The sequence below is a fragment of the Abramis brama genome (assembly GCF_963993115.1).
Source record: "Abramis brama genome assembly, chromosome: 22".
NCBI lineage: Eukaryota > Metazoa > Chordata > Actinopteri > Cypriniformes > Leuciscidae > Abramis > Abramis brama.
The window spans coordinates 24,178,856-24,195,069 of NC_139984.1; the positions used below are offsets into that span (position 1 = coordinate 24,178,856).

Below are 16,214 nucleotides of genomic sequence, written 5' to 3' on the forward strand. Positions count from 1 at the left end.
TTCATAGCTGGAACACAGCCAGACAGCTTGAGTTGCACAGTGAGGCAAAGGCTCATGGAGAAAAATCTCAAAAATACCAGCTTCCTGAGCTCTCTGGACTCGTTTGTGTATTCTCCAAGAGACACAGTTTTTGGGGCTGCGATAGCTCTCTAACCTCTCCAAAACACACAAGCTCTCATAAGACTGTCTCATCCTCTTCCTGCGACACTGTTACGCCCAGTGCAGATGTGACCGAATCCTCAGGGTTTGCAGAGACTATTGCAAGATTCTCAGCGTTTCCATCTAGGGTAATACCTCCCTAATCCCACCATATATGTACGTCTCATTTTCCTCTCTGGCCACTAGGGCGGCGACGATACACACCGGCTGAGATTCAACAAAGAGCTTGAGGCTATACAAACATGCCGCGGCAGCACTTCTAAGAGCACAGCGCTGTCGGCCTAATTTGATTGTACCAACCGAGAGGAGAAAAAAAAATAACATTAATTAATAAGCCACTAAAACAAGAGGATTACAGAAAGCGAATGCCTCCGATGCCACTTCCTGATTGCGGTGCTGATTCAATTATAAATTAATTAATCAAGGCGCAAAACACAATTTGGACGTTGCTGTGCTACCGGCATGAAACAAACACTCGGTTTGACTCTTTGACATTGTCCGTTCTCCCTGGCGTCTGGGAAGGCAGCTGTTATTTGTGTGTGTTTGTAGGGGGGCAGGTGGGAATGAGGGACAAACCCAGCGTTTGTAGAGCAGGTCTCTCTCTGTCTTCATCTCTTTGGTGTCTCCTTCAGCTGCTGTGGGGTGAGGACAGGAGGTGGGCATGCCTGTTCCTGCTCGTCTAACAGGGCCTAACCTGTCACTCAACATTGTCGTGTCCCAAAGGAGGTATGAGTCCCAATAGCAGCTGACAGACCCCTAGTCATCTTCATAATTGCGAATTGAAGGTAGTCTCATCTTGTTACCAACCACAGCAGTTCCATTAGCCACATGCTAACATGTCAACACTTACTAAACTGCCAGCTCAATAAAGGGCAAACATTTTGAACCACACAGATAGATCTGTGGTCAACATGAAATCTAAATATTTCAGTGCATGTTTACTGTATATTAGTGTTGCAATTTTTAAACTAAAACCATTAAAAATTATTTTCAGTAATTAAAATAAAGCTGAAATTAAAGCTAAATATTAAAAGAAAATGTACAAAAAACTAGCCACCAGGGCAGGACCCAGAGAGCTAAATTTCCCCCTAGGGCCATTTTCCTGGTTGTATTCACACCCAAAACTCTGAAGTAACTTGCATGTCCTGCCACTCTGGTTTTTGTGTGGGACTTTTATTCTGATGCCACAAAGAATGCCTGAGCACACAGCGCTCCCATTCTCCGTCTTCATAAGTTTACGGTTTGTTTAACAGTCCTGTCTAATACGTTATTAGATAGAACTGTTATACAAAGAAAGTAACAGTATACGAAAAGTGTTTGCTGTGTGGTTGATGACAGGTGTTTCCACATTTGGAGTCTTTGGCCAATCAACGTACACTTACGTCACTACTAGTTCCTATTGTGCTGGGTTAGACCCGACTCTGAAGTAGGAGCTAATTTAGTTCCCCCAAAAGGCATTCCTAGAACTAAAATCATTCCCAGTTCCTGCGGTGTGAACACAGCAAAAAGCGAGTGCTTTATTTCAGCCAGTAGTTATAGTTACTATGAAAACGTTCCTCAGGTACAAAAGCCTCTTTAGAGTGGAAATAAACATATCAAATTAGATAAAAAAGTTATTTAGTTATTGTTTTATGCATATGTTGTACTTTAGGAAACACAGCCTAGTTAGCACAGTAATTTAACGGCAGCTAACACCGCCGTTAAATACTCAAATCAAATGTGTAAGAGAATGGCGTTCATGTTGACTTTGATAGAAGTTGAGTGATGGTTTCTTGTCTACTACACTACTATTACCAACCAAAAGATATGTTTAACACATTATCTTCATGCTCTTTATTTGAAAGCTATTATAATTAAGCATCTGATAACCTTATACTCTCAACGGCATTTGGTGCTTGTGTCTAACATCCTTTCCTTGGGTTTGGCTGAAAAGACATTCTATAAAAATTTATAGACTTGGGAGGTAGACAGGAACCCCTGAGGTCACTTTAAGCTGCCCATTATGGACGAGAAAGTGAACAGAACCAGAAGAATCCTACAAAAAGGTATTAAATATTTAGGCAAAAAAGTTTCTGGTTCCCTCTTTTCCATCTATACTTTTAAATGAGGCCAGTAGAGCAGTTCAAAGTGGTGCTCCTCCAGAAGACATCATTAATAACTAACGTGACACTGTTTGCGAACAAAACCGTTTGCTTGTATCTTAGGTTACAGATCTAGAACTTTTCCATTTAACTCAAACATTTCCAACTCGTCTCAGCTTTCATAGCCACAACATTCAGTCCACCGCTGAGTTAAAACTCCAGCACTCAAGACTCACCTTTTTCAGTCGTCCACTCTTGGTGCCAACAAAAGCCACACAGTAGCCATTATAGACGTAGGAGGTCACCGAGGTCATGCGGTCCCGGCTTTCCGTATAAAGCGTGTGTCCGGTCACCAGCTGAGAGCCGCCGAGGGGCTGGTTGATGTCCAAACCGCAGAAGGAGTCATCAATAGGGACAGGCTACAGGAGGAGAAAGGTCAACCGAGAGTCAGCAGTTTGCTTGGAATCAAAAAGTCAAGGTCGGTTTGGTTGTTTATACAGGCATCAGTAGGAGGGTGAAAAGGTTGCACTGATTTTACATACAGAGAAGCACAAATCACATAAACCGACCCAGCGTCATCAGTTTGTTTGTTGTCAAGTGAAGGTAAGAAATGGATCCGGCAACACTAAAGGTTGATTTTAGTACAAAAAAATGAATCAAAAAGAATTGAAAAAAAAATTACGGATCATTACAAACTCTATTACACCGAAATACTGAATGAAATATTATACTGTCATAATTTTTTTTTATTTTTTACTCTCCACATGCTGAAAAAATAAGAATGTAGATATTCATGATAAAGGGAAAATAATTGTAATATTATTATTATTAAATAATTAAGAGCAATTTCTAGCAAGTACTTAAATATATATACTACCACTTAAAAGTATTTTTTTTTTTCAACAAGGAACCATTAAATGAAAGTGACAACATATCTAAATGCACAAAATTTTAACAGCACAACCATTTTTTTTAAATGTTAATGAGAATTCTTGAGCACCAAATCAACATATTAGAATGATTTCTGAAGGATCATGTGACAATAAAAGCCTGGAGTAATGATGCTGAAAATTCAGCTTTGCCATCACAGATTTAAAATAACCATTTTCTACTTCAATATATTTATATTCAATATAATTAAACTTAACATTTAAAAAATCTTGCTGACCCCAAACTTTTGAATGATTGTCTTCAAAACATGTGTTTCCAGGCATGGAAATTACATTTTTAGAAAACATTCCTTGACATTTCAGGATTTTCAGTGTAATCACACTATAAACTGATGATATTAACTGATTTGGGTTTGCAGTGAAGGCCAGAGAATACTGACTCTTGTTCAGTTTCTAAAGGGAAACAGTAACTGAACCATTGAGTGTGGTTTCCCAAGCCAGCCGCTTGGTTTTCTGTTCAGCTGGGCAGACATGTTCCCGCTCTGCTCTGGTGAGTCCTGCCGAGCTTCTAGACTGCCTCATTACCCTGTGCTATGAGAATAGTGTAGCTCACCCCAGCTGGGGACGAAAGCACATTCACACACACTTACACACTCCACCTGCAGAAAGCAACACCTATACAGACGAGACTGGGGCGGAAACCACAAGCACACAGTCCCTAATTCTGATTTAAATTATCTAGTCAGGGACAGGGTGTTTCTATAACTTCTATAGTGCATAATAGTTCTATAATAGTTTTTTACCAAATTTTAACTTTTGTTCCATTATTATTATTATTATTTACAACCATGATGTAGAAGAGCCTAACCCTGGTTGAAAGACATACACTGTAAACTTGTCCCTCAAATCAGATTAGTTGATCGGAATGTTGTTCCAGGATCAACAATCATCCTGTTCACCTGTTCACTGTATGTGTGTGTGTGTGTGTGTGTGTGTGTGTAAAATGCTAGCTATTAGTCTTACCAAGGAAAAAACAAAAATATTTTGCCATTCTATTCCAAAAAAAGTAAATTCCTCCCATGTCTTTTCCAATACAGAATGCTGCTTAACACAATAGCTAATTTGAAATCAAAGGTGTGTCCACAGGTCCTAAAAGGGCCAAAAGAAACACCCATATTTTTCCTTCGCTCGATCTCTATTGATGTCCCCTTGCACCTTCTCCTCTCTCTCAGACACACGCATACACACCAACTTAAACTAAAGAGATTGAAGCTTGTAAACATTTACAATCTAATGGGAGGGTCTATGGCCCATTTTTCATGTCACATGCAGCATGGGCCACTATCAATCCCCATTTGGGTTGGGGCGGCGAGTTACAACACTCGGCGGCATTTCGATTCAGGTCATCGGAGTTTGTGACTGACACTGGCCTCAAAGTGCCATGTAGAGTAAGAGGGATGGATACTGTGTGCTCGGTCATGATGCTGAACGCAGCACTGCTCGTCCCCAACACTCCACAGCCCTTTAATATCAGCCTGGTCGACTACAGGCTCACGCTATAAAATCTTTACTGCCTCCCAGCCCTTCACAAGCTGGGGGACGGCAATAAAGCAGGGATGTAAATGCCTCGTACTCTGCAGATATTGTTCCAGCCCTTCTTCATCGTGTTTTCTTTTATTTTCAAATCTAAAAATAGATGCCTAGATCTGTTCTTCAAAAAACAGTTGGCATTTGACTACATGATTTAAATTTGTATGCCAAGTCCTTTTTTAAAGAAAGTCAGTCCACTCTGTGTTCATCTTGGTAATGCCCTCAGGCAGCTATGTTCTAGTCTTGCAAGTCCTATGCTAATGTACAGCAAAGGATTAATTCTACATCTTATATACTTCAAAGGGAAAAAACACATTTCCAAAACTGTTTGGCAATCGAACATTTCAAAAACATCAAAATCTGGCATCGAAATGGTACCATAAATTGCTACTTTAGCTCAAATTAATGTAATTATTAAAAAATGTAGCAACCCAGTAGCAAAATGTACGTTTCTAAATTCATAAAATTTAACAATCAGTCAATATGATAATTCATTTTTATTGGATGATAAATTATATAAATCTGGAGTGGACAGTACCAGGACTAGTACTTCAAAGTCTATGAGCTCACACATATTAAATGGCACAGCAAACTCGCCACCCTTTTGATGCCACCAAACTTTTTTACCCCCATTTCAGAAGTAGGAAAATATTTTTAGAATGAAATAGTACTCCTCATACATTTTTGTTTGTTATTCAAGCTCAACTTACCTAAAAAAAAAATATATATATATAAATAAAATGCACATAGATTTCCATGATTTCCAAGCACCTCTACTGACAGAGTGTGAGCTTTTGAACATTCAGTGTCAAGTTTTGCCTCTCTTGTGCTCTCTGATATGAAACCTATCTAAAATCCTAAAAATCTAAAATCTAAAATGCATGATATTCACATGCCAACCTTCATGCTCATCACTGGAACCCCTTTCCCATGACTACTGTTTCGGGTAGGGGGTTATTGTTCCATACACAAATCAGGACAAGGTTCGTTCCTTTGGAAGCCACCTGATCAATAGAGTGTCCTTAGATCACTGCTCAAACTGGCACAGCGATAGGCTTGATCAGGCAGCTTGATGAAACGTAACACCGGCTGAATGAGTGAATAGCATCAAAGGGCTGGATGTGAAGCAGCGAGCAGGTTGGCCAGGCAGGAAGACAGTTGCAAGCTGGGCTCTGTGATAAATCTTTCATTTGGTCTTCTTGGCTTATGACTTCTCTTCTTCCTCCTCTCGCCCTCTGTTTCTTAGTTTCACTTTCTCTGTGATTCAGCAGAGACACTGGAGCTGAAGAATCCAACCCGAAAGGCTGCACAGAGGCCATGTTTCCAGTGATCAAAAATAGCCTAAAATAACTGAAAGGAAATTAAATAAAAACATAACAGTAGGGGAGTTCTAGCAGTATGTTTAGGTAAAATGAGCTTGGATAGCAAACGAAAAAAATCTAAGGAGTATTATTTCACTGTAAAAATATTTTCATACTCCTACTGGTCTTGAAAAGGGAGTAAAAAAAGCTTGGTGGCAGCAAGAGGGTGGTTAGTTTTGGCATTTGATTAGTATGGGTTCAAAGGCTTCACTATTCAAATTGTTAAAGATCAACCTGCATAATACCATAGATTTATTGAACAGTATTGAGTTTTAGAGTACATATTATCCTCATGTTTTTATATCCAAGTCCTCCTCCTCAGTCAATCCTGACACATTCCTCTAGGATCAGGAGAGAAGACGCAGGAGGTTTCTATTGCAATTTTTTAAATGAGGCCTAGAAAAACATGGAGGAGGGCAGGCTGACATCATAAGCCATTGACGGACCCCCTGGGGTCAGATGGGGGATCCTCTAGGGTCCTTAATGGGACCAGAGTGGAGTCGGGTACTATGAAGACCACCCTGCTCAGACACTCAATAATGTTTTCCTCTGAGTGACAATCACCTCTGACATCATGCTAATGGTGAATTTACTGAAGCTAATAAAGGATACCCTGGAGGAAACCACGTATCAGTGGTTTGTCATTAAGACTCTACTTAAACTTCATGCACACATATGCTAAAGAACCAGTGAGAGCAATAAAAACATACACATATTCATTTATGTATTTATGCAAACATCAACGCACCACTTGTCAATGTGGTCACTTGTAAATATGCATATGCACAGAGAACTAATAGTGCTTCTAATTCAATTTGTTTACATCAGAGGTAAAAAAGCAGAGACTCAAAGGAGTGTGGTCTTTTGGGAGCAAGACTAGTAAAGAACAAAGAAAACAAAAGATGATTACCTTGAATAATAAAGGTGCATGCAACAATGCATTCATTGTTAGTTCATGACACCTAACGCATTAACCAATGTTAACTGATTCAATGTTATCAAAAAGTGGTACAAAAATACCAAAACTACAAAAAAATGCATTAATAAAAATATAATAATAATTATAACTAGTTGGATGCATGCAATGCATAACTAATCACCCTAATCACTATAGTTAACCATAGTGACCTATAAATATTTAATTTGCTTCAATTTGGAGAATATTATCACGTTGACATGACTCCTATGTGTATCAAACTTTAATGTAGCCATTTAGACTACCAACACTAAACAATTAGACATAATTACAGATGGATGAAGAATATTTAGAAAATTTACAATTACCGAAACAGTTGAAAGGATTAGTCTAGAATTCCTTTCATGGGATTTGTTGGGGTGTACATTCACGCTTAGACCAACCCTGACCATGCCTGTCATTCAATCATGTAGGTTGCAGGGGTCAACAGGATTGCTTGGATAGTATACTATTACACTCTTAAGAATGAAATATGGATATGTTAGAACAACAACCAGCTACGTAAACATTATGATGCAGATCCTATTCTCATTCCAAAGAAAACATAAACTTAGTAACAATTCCCCATCTGACTGTTTTGATCTACTGTGGTTTCTAGTAAGCAGAAGCAGGCATGGGAACTATCCGTATCTGAGAGGGCAAAAATGTATATTGCGCTAAGAGAACAGCATTCAAAGGCAGAGAGCTCTAAATAAAGCTCTTAAATAAACCATGCAAACAACAAGTTCAATTAAAGTAGTACAATTTGGAAAGAACGTCCATGATTAAGGTTTCAGATACTACATCTAAAGTAATGCTTTATGTACAAAAGCTGGTTTAGCAAGCTAATTAGCAAGCTAGTTGCTATTGCTAGTAATACAAAAAAAAAATAAACTTACCGCTTTGGTACAAGGTACATCCTTTCCCAAAAGCCAGTTGAGCTCTAAGTTTCCCTCTCCCTGATAGCAGGATTGCATACGCTCCTTGATCCGTGCATTGATGTCCCGGATGCTGAAGACGCAGAGGGCCGAGTCATCAGGTGGATGGTGGTACTGTTTTTGACCTTTGGAAAATACAGCAAAGAGCACATCATCCTGAGCGCTAATGTTAAGGGACGCTGCAAGCACTCGCCCAGGCTTGCCCAGGTAGGCCGCCTGCAGAAGACGGTACTCAACCCTGTTTCGGACACAACCGATAGGCAACGACACATAGGAGTGGAATTTGTGGTCATCTTTGCAGAGTCGGACGATTCGAGAGGTGTAAAACAGGTCGTTTGAGGGCCCGCTGGAAGACATGCTGTTCTCAGGTGTTTCTGGTTGCACAGTCAGAAAGTAGACAAAATTCCCACTGGCAAAGCCATAGATGTAGTAAATGTCGAAATGAGACACCAAAGCCAGTGTGTCGGAGGGAATCTTGATGAGCGATGAAACAAAGTCAGTGTGTAGCTCGTAGTCCAGCATTGCCGAAGATTCCGGGTCACGAGGAAGTTTCCGGCTGGAGATGGTCGGAAAGTAATCTTGTTTCCCATCCACAGCGGTACCAATGAAGAGTGTCCCATCCTTGCCCTGCGAAGGCACAATGACTCCATACATGGTGCCAGTCTGGTTGACACTGGAAAGGTAGTGCTCCTTTTTGTGAGAGGGCTCCACCAAGATGAAGAGGTCGTCCAACCGTAGCAGTTTGCAGACACCTTGGTAGAGGCTTCCGCAGGCAAGTAGTCGATTTTGAGAGTAGTCAATGAGCAAGAGTTTGTTGATGTTGTTGGTAGAAACCAGTGGTTCATTGCAAGGCTGAACAATTAGTGGAGGGTAGCAGGCCTTGTTGTCATCTTCCGGACCAGTGTCGTGGGATACTAGGAGTGTTAAATTGCCCGATAACTTGTAGACTCGGTTGACAGCACCAATGTAGATTGCTCCTGTCATCTTGTGAACTGTCAGGTGGTTGAAGGCCCATTCTCGTCGCTCAGGGTGAAATGTTGTAAAGGACTGTTCACAGCACACTACAGGCAATATTAAGAATAACAACCAGCACTTAAAGGACAATGTGGAACCCTGTCTAGGGCTTTGTTTCAAAGTCCTCTGTGAATCCCGCTGTCCCTCCATGGTCCGAGGGACCCGTCAGGTTAGAAAATGAAGAGTTTAAAGAAGTATCAGAAGTCCTCGTAGTCTGAAGGATAACTTTGTGGTCCGGTGCTTTACCAGGGTCTTCACATTTTTCTGAAAGAGAGAAAGCGAGAGTGATGAGGACATAAATCAGCATCAAAACATCTAGACTCACATATAATCCAAAAGCTAACAGACAATGGAAATTGCACCCCATTAAAATGAACCAAGGCCCTCTGCCTCCATTGGAGGACTGTCTACTAACCCAAGAGGAGGGGGCAGCTTCTCTAATAGACAATGGCAGGAAAGGTTTATCTTCACATTCCAAAGGAGTTGTCGGGCAGGATTACAGAATGCAGGAAGGTGAAGCACATCGAAGCAACAGAAATTAGCATGACATGAATTGCGCTGCTTGCCATTTCTCTGAGACAGCAGTTTCTAAGAATGGAACTCAGTCAAAGGTCTCTAGAGTAGTGCCTGTTTTGTCAATTACAAGATCTAACATCAAAAAAAGAAAGAATCTAAGCAAAAGCATGTCTGAATAGGTCTGACAAATGGTTTTAAAATTATTATTCTTTTAGTTTTGGAGCCATTTCTTTTTTTTCCCTAATATTTTTTTGAGTAATGTATTTATGTCAGGAAAAGTATGCTTAAAAGCTTTTCTTTATGACAAATACTAACATTACACTCTCATTTCTTGACGCATGCTTCTTCCTTATTATCTACCCTTCCAAACTTATTTTGTCACTCTCACAGTGAGAAAAGTACATTGTGGAAAAGGCAATTTATGTAATAGCAGTTTGCAAAGACCAGTAGAGCGACATCTCCCCCATACGATAAATCAAAAGGGGGGTCTGCTTTCTTCTGAATTTATCCCAGGGAGTTAATTATCCAATCCACTGCATGAGGGAGGCCTGGATCTTATTACTACAACAAAGTGTGAACAAATTGGGTGCCGGTTCCATGCACCCTGTTTTTACTATCTGCTCTGTGAGGGGGCTGTTTAACAGGATCTGAATCCATTAATTATGCTTTCCAATTCTGTTCGTGTTTTTCTCTCTTTCCTTTTTTGTATCCCTTTGACACCATTAAGTCCTGGAGGGATTAATCATTGGCACCAGAGCAATCATCCCTAAACGAATAAGGCAGCCATTAGAGATATACAATCTACAATGTCCGAACACATTCAACATATTTCTGCTCATATTTTTTCCCCCTTGTTTGATTTGCATACATTATCAGTGCTACAGTAGGTGGTACGAGAGGGCTAACAAGTGTAGACAATGCCTGCACATCAGAGAATCACATATGATTAAGCAAAGCAGCCCGACAATTGTAATTAGCTCAGACATGTTGTTTAAGCTTTGCTAGTGTGCAAGAACATGTCAAGAAATAGAAGCTATTGTTTATCGCTTTGTGAATTGCATGTAGAGGCTAAAGGGACAAAGTGATCAAAGCTAAATTACCTGTGCAGAATTATAAACAGGACTTTGCTAACATATATCAAAGTGCTAATATCCTAGTTTAGCTGTCCTCTTTATCATAAACATGCGCGAGCTCAGTTCTGAGGTGCAGTATATTAGCATGGCTATAAAGGGAGTTGTAAAACCCAGTCCTAGGGTTGATTTTGTCCTTCACGCTGCTCTTTTGTGGGACTTCGCACATGCTGGAGGTGCAAAGCACGTTCCCCTGGAGGTGGCATCTGCTGAACAAGCAATTTTCTGCAGCCTTCTGGCTTTTAGGCCTCACCTTCAGGAGTGCAATCATCTCTTCTCTTCTCTCCAACCGCAAACCATCACTGAATTTATCTTGTATGATTTTGCTCGAGTAACTACCACCACTCCTCTCTTTTTTTCCTTTTCCCTAACCCTTTTTTCCCCAGTTCCCTGCTGGTTTAGAGCGAGTGGCTTCTCTCTTTTTATGTCGTAGCGACAGCTGCACTGAAGAGGGGACCGAATGGTGTAAATAACGACTGTTCAAAGTTTAGCAGCAGTGCTGTCAGGAACAGAAGCAATAGGGGCTTTGTTTATTATGCTTTGTGTTTTTCCCTCTCTTTTCTGCGACGCTTGACAGGACTCTGCTTATTATGCAGCCTGGCCAAAGAATTGAATAGATGCGACTGATTCGCCTCTTAGCTTCCTTTTATTGTTTGAAGTCAGTCTTTTACACTTGGCTCTCGGAAGAGATTACCATGTCAATGTTTGCACCTGTGAATCATTGGTTCGTCACACCAGAGCCTATAGAGATAATGGTGCGATTTAGGTAGGTTTGTCAGAACAGGCATCTGTATTGTGGAGACAACAGCACAGGCATTTTGGCAAGAGCTTTATTTCACCATGACAGTGATTCACAACCATACAGTGCACAAATGGAAAGGTAACAGTTACCTCATTAGCATATCCATTATGACCTCACAACCACAAGAGACTATGCTTTTATTCAAATGTCCTGCCTCTGTCTCTGGTTTGATTTGTGGTGGAGTTGCACCTGCGCCAGTAAGTCACATAAAAAGACAGTTTGTGCGCTCTGGGAATATCATTTGAATAATTTAATAATTAAAATAAAAAAGTAATAATAAAAATTGTGTGTGTATATATATACTTTGGATTGAAAGCACTTGCTTTATAACGAAGACACCATCACTAGTACCACTGAGCCCCTGACTGTTATTTCAGTTCCATCTGACTGAGCATCAGTACATGGCTCCACTGAGTGTCATTTTATCATGTGAAAATCCATCCCTGGGTTATAATCCGCTCATCACATTTACATTAAACTGACCTCCGGGATACAATGCTGTTCAGATGGGATCCAAATTTAGCACTACTAATCTCTTGTGAACCATGGCGAATTCAAGCCTATGCTTCTAAAAGATTCCTCGGTTGAAATGTGCACAAGCACAGAGCAGATTTTTTCAGGCCACATTGGTATCTTTTACACTGTGGTATCTGACTGAATAAAGCTCCAAAAAATGGGGGCATGGAAATGTTCTAGCTTGTTATATCCGAATGCATGGCCTTGGATTTCATTGTGGGGCTAAATGTGAGTGTGCAGACTGAACGAACAGGAAAACCACTGCATTCCAGTGAGTGCTGAGGCTGTGATTATTGTACAGGAAAACTGTTGTTTTCCTTAATGAACAGTGAGGCAAAACAAACCACACCACATGTTAGTGCTGCATAAACCCATAGCGGCCTTGTGACTAACTTCGGTTCGCTCATCTATAGAATATGTTGCTAACGTAATGATCAGATTCCTGGCAGTGACACTGCGGTAGCTACCAAATCTCTAGAATTATGAGCCCTACTTTATATTAGCATTGGCATAGGGACATTAGAATTGGTTTAGGGTTGAAAGAGTAATGCTATGTTGTGATTCATCACAGACTCTACCCACAATTCAAAGCACAGGCGAACCGTTTCAATGGACAGAAGGGTAATTTTAAACTCCAAGGGCTGATAGAGAGCCCGGCTCAAGGGTTGAAGCTATGGATACGAGAGCAGAGGGAGCACACCACATCCCCCCCACCCCGTGTACCATTACATATTTTTCCTCCTTTTATAAGCTACTTAACAATAGAACCAAAGTTGTTTGATCTTTTAAATTCATATTTACAGCTATTGTACGGCTTCAGATAAAGAACCTAAACCACAATCCCGTTATGGCGGAAAATCCTATTAATTATTGTGGAATGAAAAAAAAAAATGACACTTTGGAATTTCATGCCTGGGATTAATCCGTCATTCCTAATAACAACTAATCTTTGAGCATGTAATCTAAATGGTTAAATAAATACCAATATTTATACCGTCACAGAAAAGAAAGTTAAGCAGACGAAAAATCAAGCAGCAAGGAAGAAGAAAACAAAGTTTGAGAAGTTGTTGCCTTTGAAAGGCCGATCGCTTGGCAGCGAAGAGTCTTATCTCTGTTGCCATTTTTTTTAGCAGGTTAAAAATAGAAAGTCTAATTTTCCTTGAGGGAAGCAGCACTTTGTGAGAGTGCGTCTAAAAAACGATTAGTAGGAGAGGTTAGTCCATTAGTCTTTATTTCTTCCCTGACATTCTCTGGTGGTGATAATGAGAGGCTTTGTGAGAGCAGGGTGTCGTGGCAGTGTAGTGATATTTATAATTTCTTTTGTCTCTGCGGGAGCTCCGGCTGCGCCAGTAATGGCTGCTTCTCTCTCCGTGCCAGCTCCCACTGCCGAGCGCATCCATTCCCCATAGGGAAATGACACAGTGTGAAGTAGGGACGGATTACACTCTCACTGACCACATGGCTTCCTGTTGGTCTTATTTTGCCTACTCAGGGACTACTGAACTCTTCTTTCAGGGAACTATTGGGTGGGAGCTGGAAAAACGACTTTGAGTGTGCAAAATTACGTATTTGCTATTTACTTTTCCTCAAACCAAAATGGATCCCATTTATCATCTTAATACACATTACCATTCTTATTGTTAATGATTTTTTTGGTGCACGTTATTATGAAGAAGAAAATTTTTGTTTTCTTAATGTTTCCTCCAAATGTAATAAAATACTCCGCCTCTGAAACGACTTTCCTTTTCAGCTGATGTCACCAAGACCTCTTATTTTTCAACCCCTCCCCTTCAACTGCCTGTCAAATTAATAAATGTATAAATTAAATGTATAAAATGTAAATATGAATACATCAGAGATTAAAAGTGGGAAAAGTTTTTTTTTTTTTTTTTCATTCCTGTCTAAATAGAAAAAAAAATCATATTAAGAAGGTAAAACAGATTGTGAATGCTGTATAATGACTTTAGGAGCTAAGGTCTTAAACTGATGATGTCAAGTTTATCTGGCCAATCAGACACCTACTTATTACTATCAGCTCAAAAATTAGAGGAAGCTTGTCTTAGTCTAACTGGTCATTACTTATAAAAAACAAAAAAACAATTTTAAGAGAGGATTTTCATCAGAATGCCCATTAGTACGCTGTGTATTCATAATGCAAATGTCAAAACCACTAAAAGGCACAGTCCTAATTATTACAGCTCTAGCAATGAACTTTTGTACTGTGCGGTGAGTTACACAATGTGCATGCATTCGATCCTCAGGCAGCGTTTTAAAGACCAGTCTCTCTCTCACCACGACACTGAGTGATACAGTCTGACTGAAGCATATCAAAGTCTATTAAATCCCTCACACATTGTGATTTCCCAAAGAAAAAGCCATGTCAACATGACATCAGAATTAGCAGCCGTCAGCAGGCGTTCTTATCCCCGAATGCAAACAAGGGGGTGCGGATCTAATCTCTGCCTTTCACCCGCAACCTGCTGCGACATCACTGCATCCTCCACACTTAGACTCTGTGAACATAAACTCTCTCTTTCACTCCTGACACAGTCCCGCAACTCCGCTGAGGGGAGATTATAATATTATTAATGTTATTCTAATGAATTTTGTTCACCCTCCCACAGTCGCCACCTCCTTGGCAAACAAACACGCGCAGACGTGCACACAAAAATAAGCTTTTTCAAAATCACGCACTGCTTTACACACACTCGAACAGTGTCTCGGACTCGCACCTATTACCACAACCGACAATCTGCTTACGGATTTATACACACACACAAACAAACTGGAAGTACTTCTCATCAGAGCTGTCTGTCAAGCTTGGCACAGGTTACTATTAGTGCTTATTTCCATAAATCTGAATTGTAAAGGGCGGCAGTGGGAGACGGGGAGCCCTCGGAAAGACACGAGACACAAACGGAAAATGTCACCAGAGGCCACAGGATTCAGATCTACCTCCCTCGGCTCTGCGGTTTTGAATTTAATTAAGCGCTTTGATTGACGCAACGCGCATTTATCAATCTGGAAGCCCAGAATATGCTTTCCAGTCTGCAAGTTTTGAAAGTCAACATTACGGCGGAGTTGCACATGAAAGAGCAGTGAAATCTGATGCTGTCTGTTCAGCATTTTCTTTTGTCAGCTCAATTGTTTCAATCAAAAGTTGTTTATTTGCATGACGGTTGAAGGGAGTTTTTGAAAATAGTAGGCAAAAGATTTATTCAAGATGCGACACCAGATCCTAAAAAAAATCCACAAAAAAGAAAAAGAAATTTGCCCCACATTAATCAGTTTTGCCCTAACCAGCCAAGAATGCAACAAGTAAAAAAAAAAGTAAAAAAAAAAAAAAACATTAAATAATAACATCAAAAATAAATTATGTAAAATGTAAAAAAAAAAAAATATATATATAAATGTCATTTTTAAAATCCTTTAACTTAACTTTTATGGAGTTTGTGTCATCATTGCTGATTGCACATCACATTGTATTAATATTGAACAAAGCATCATTGTGCTTTAGTATTGTATTAACTACTGTAAAGCTACGCTACTGCATTCTTGTAGCTCAAACAGTACAGCATGGTGCTAACCAGTGTTAATTTCGTTGACGAATAACTTTCATGATAGTTGTCGTCAACAAAAATTTTTCACTGACAAAGACAAGACCATTTGTAAACCGTGTGGAGTGATAATCTCCGGGAAAACACGACAAAATTTAAAATACATTACAGGGCTCGACAAGTTGAGTCGACAAGACAATGTTTTGCCAATTTAAACAATAAAACAATTTTAAAGTATTCAAGCGCGAGAAGAGAACTCACTTCAGGAGGGTTTATGTGCACACACATATAAAGCACTCACACAGAAAGCCGCCTCTCTGACGGTGTACGAGTACTAAATTGAGTTCTCTTTTGCATCTTAGTGTGCTTGAAAGGACAAATACACACAAAAATACATCAAACCATAATTGGTTATGTCTTAAGTGAAAGTAAACAGTTGGGAGAAAACTAAAACTAAAATAATTTAGATCAGGGGTCCCCAACCCCCGGGCCGCGGACCGGTACCGGTCCGTGGGACATTTGGTACCGGGCCGCACAGAAATAATAAATAACTTACCGTATTTTCCGGACTATAAGTCGCTCTGGAGTATAAGTCGCATCAGTCAAAAAATGCGCCATGAAGAAGAAAAAACATATATAGCCTAAGTCGCACTGGACTATAAGTCGCATTTATTTCGAAATTTATTTCACAAAAAAAAAAAAAAC

The 16,214-nt window shown here is 40.0% G+C and overlaps 1 protein-coding gene across 1 annotated transcript in view; it reads right to left on the minus strand.

Moving 5' to 3' along the window:
- The window catches only part of plxna2 (plexin A2), a 200,930-nt gene that overhangs the window by 159,043 nt on the left and 25,673 nt on the right, over positions 1–16,214 (minus strand). The window contains exons 2-3 of the mRNA XM_084099294.1: positions 7,936–9,252; positions 2,477–2,659 (exon numbers count right to left, since the gene is read on the minus strand). Coding sequence (XP_083955420.1) covers positions 2,477–2,659; positions 7,936–9,138 — 1,386 coding nt within the window. The 5' untranslated portion in view covers positions 9,139–9,252. The remainder of the gene's footprint in view (positions 1–2,476; positions 2,660–7,935; positions 9,253–16,214) is intronic.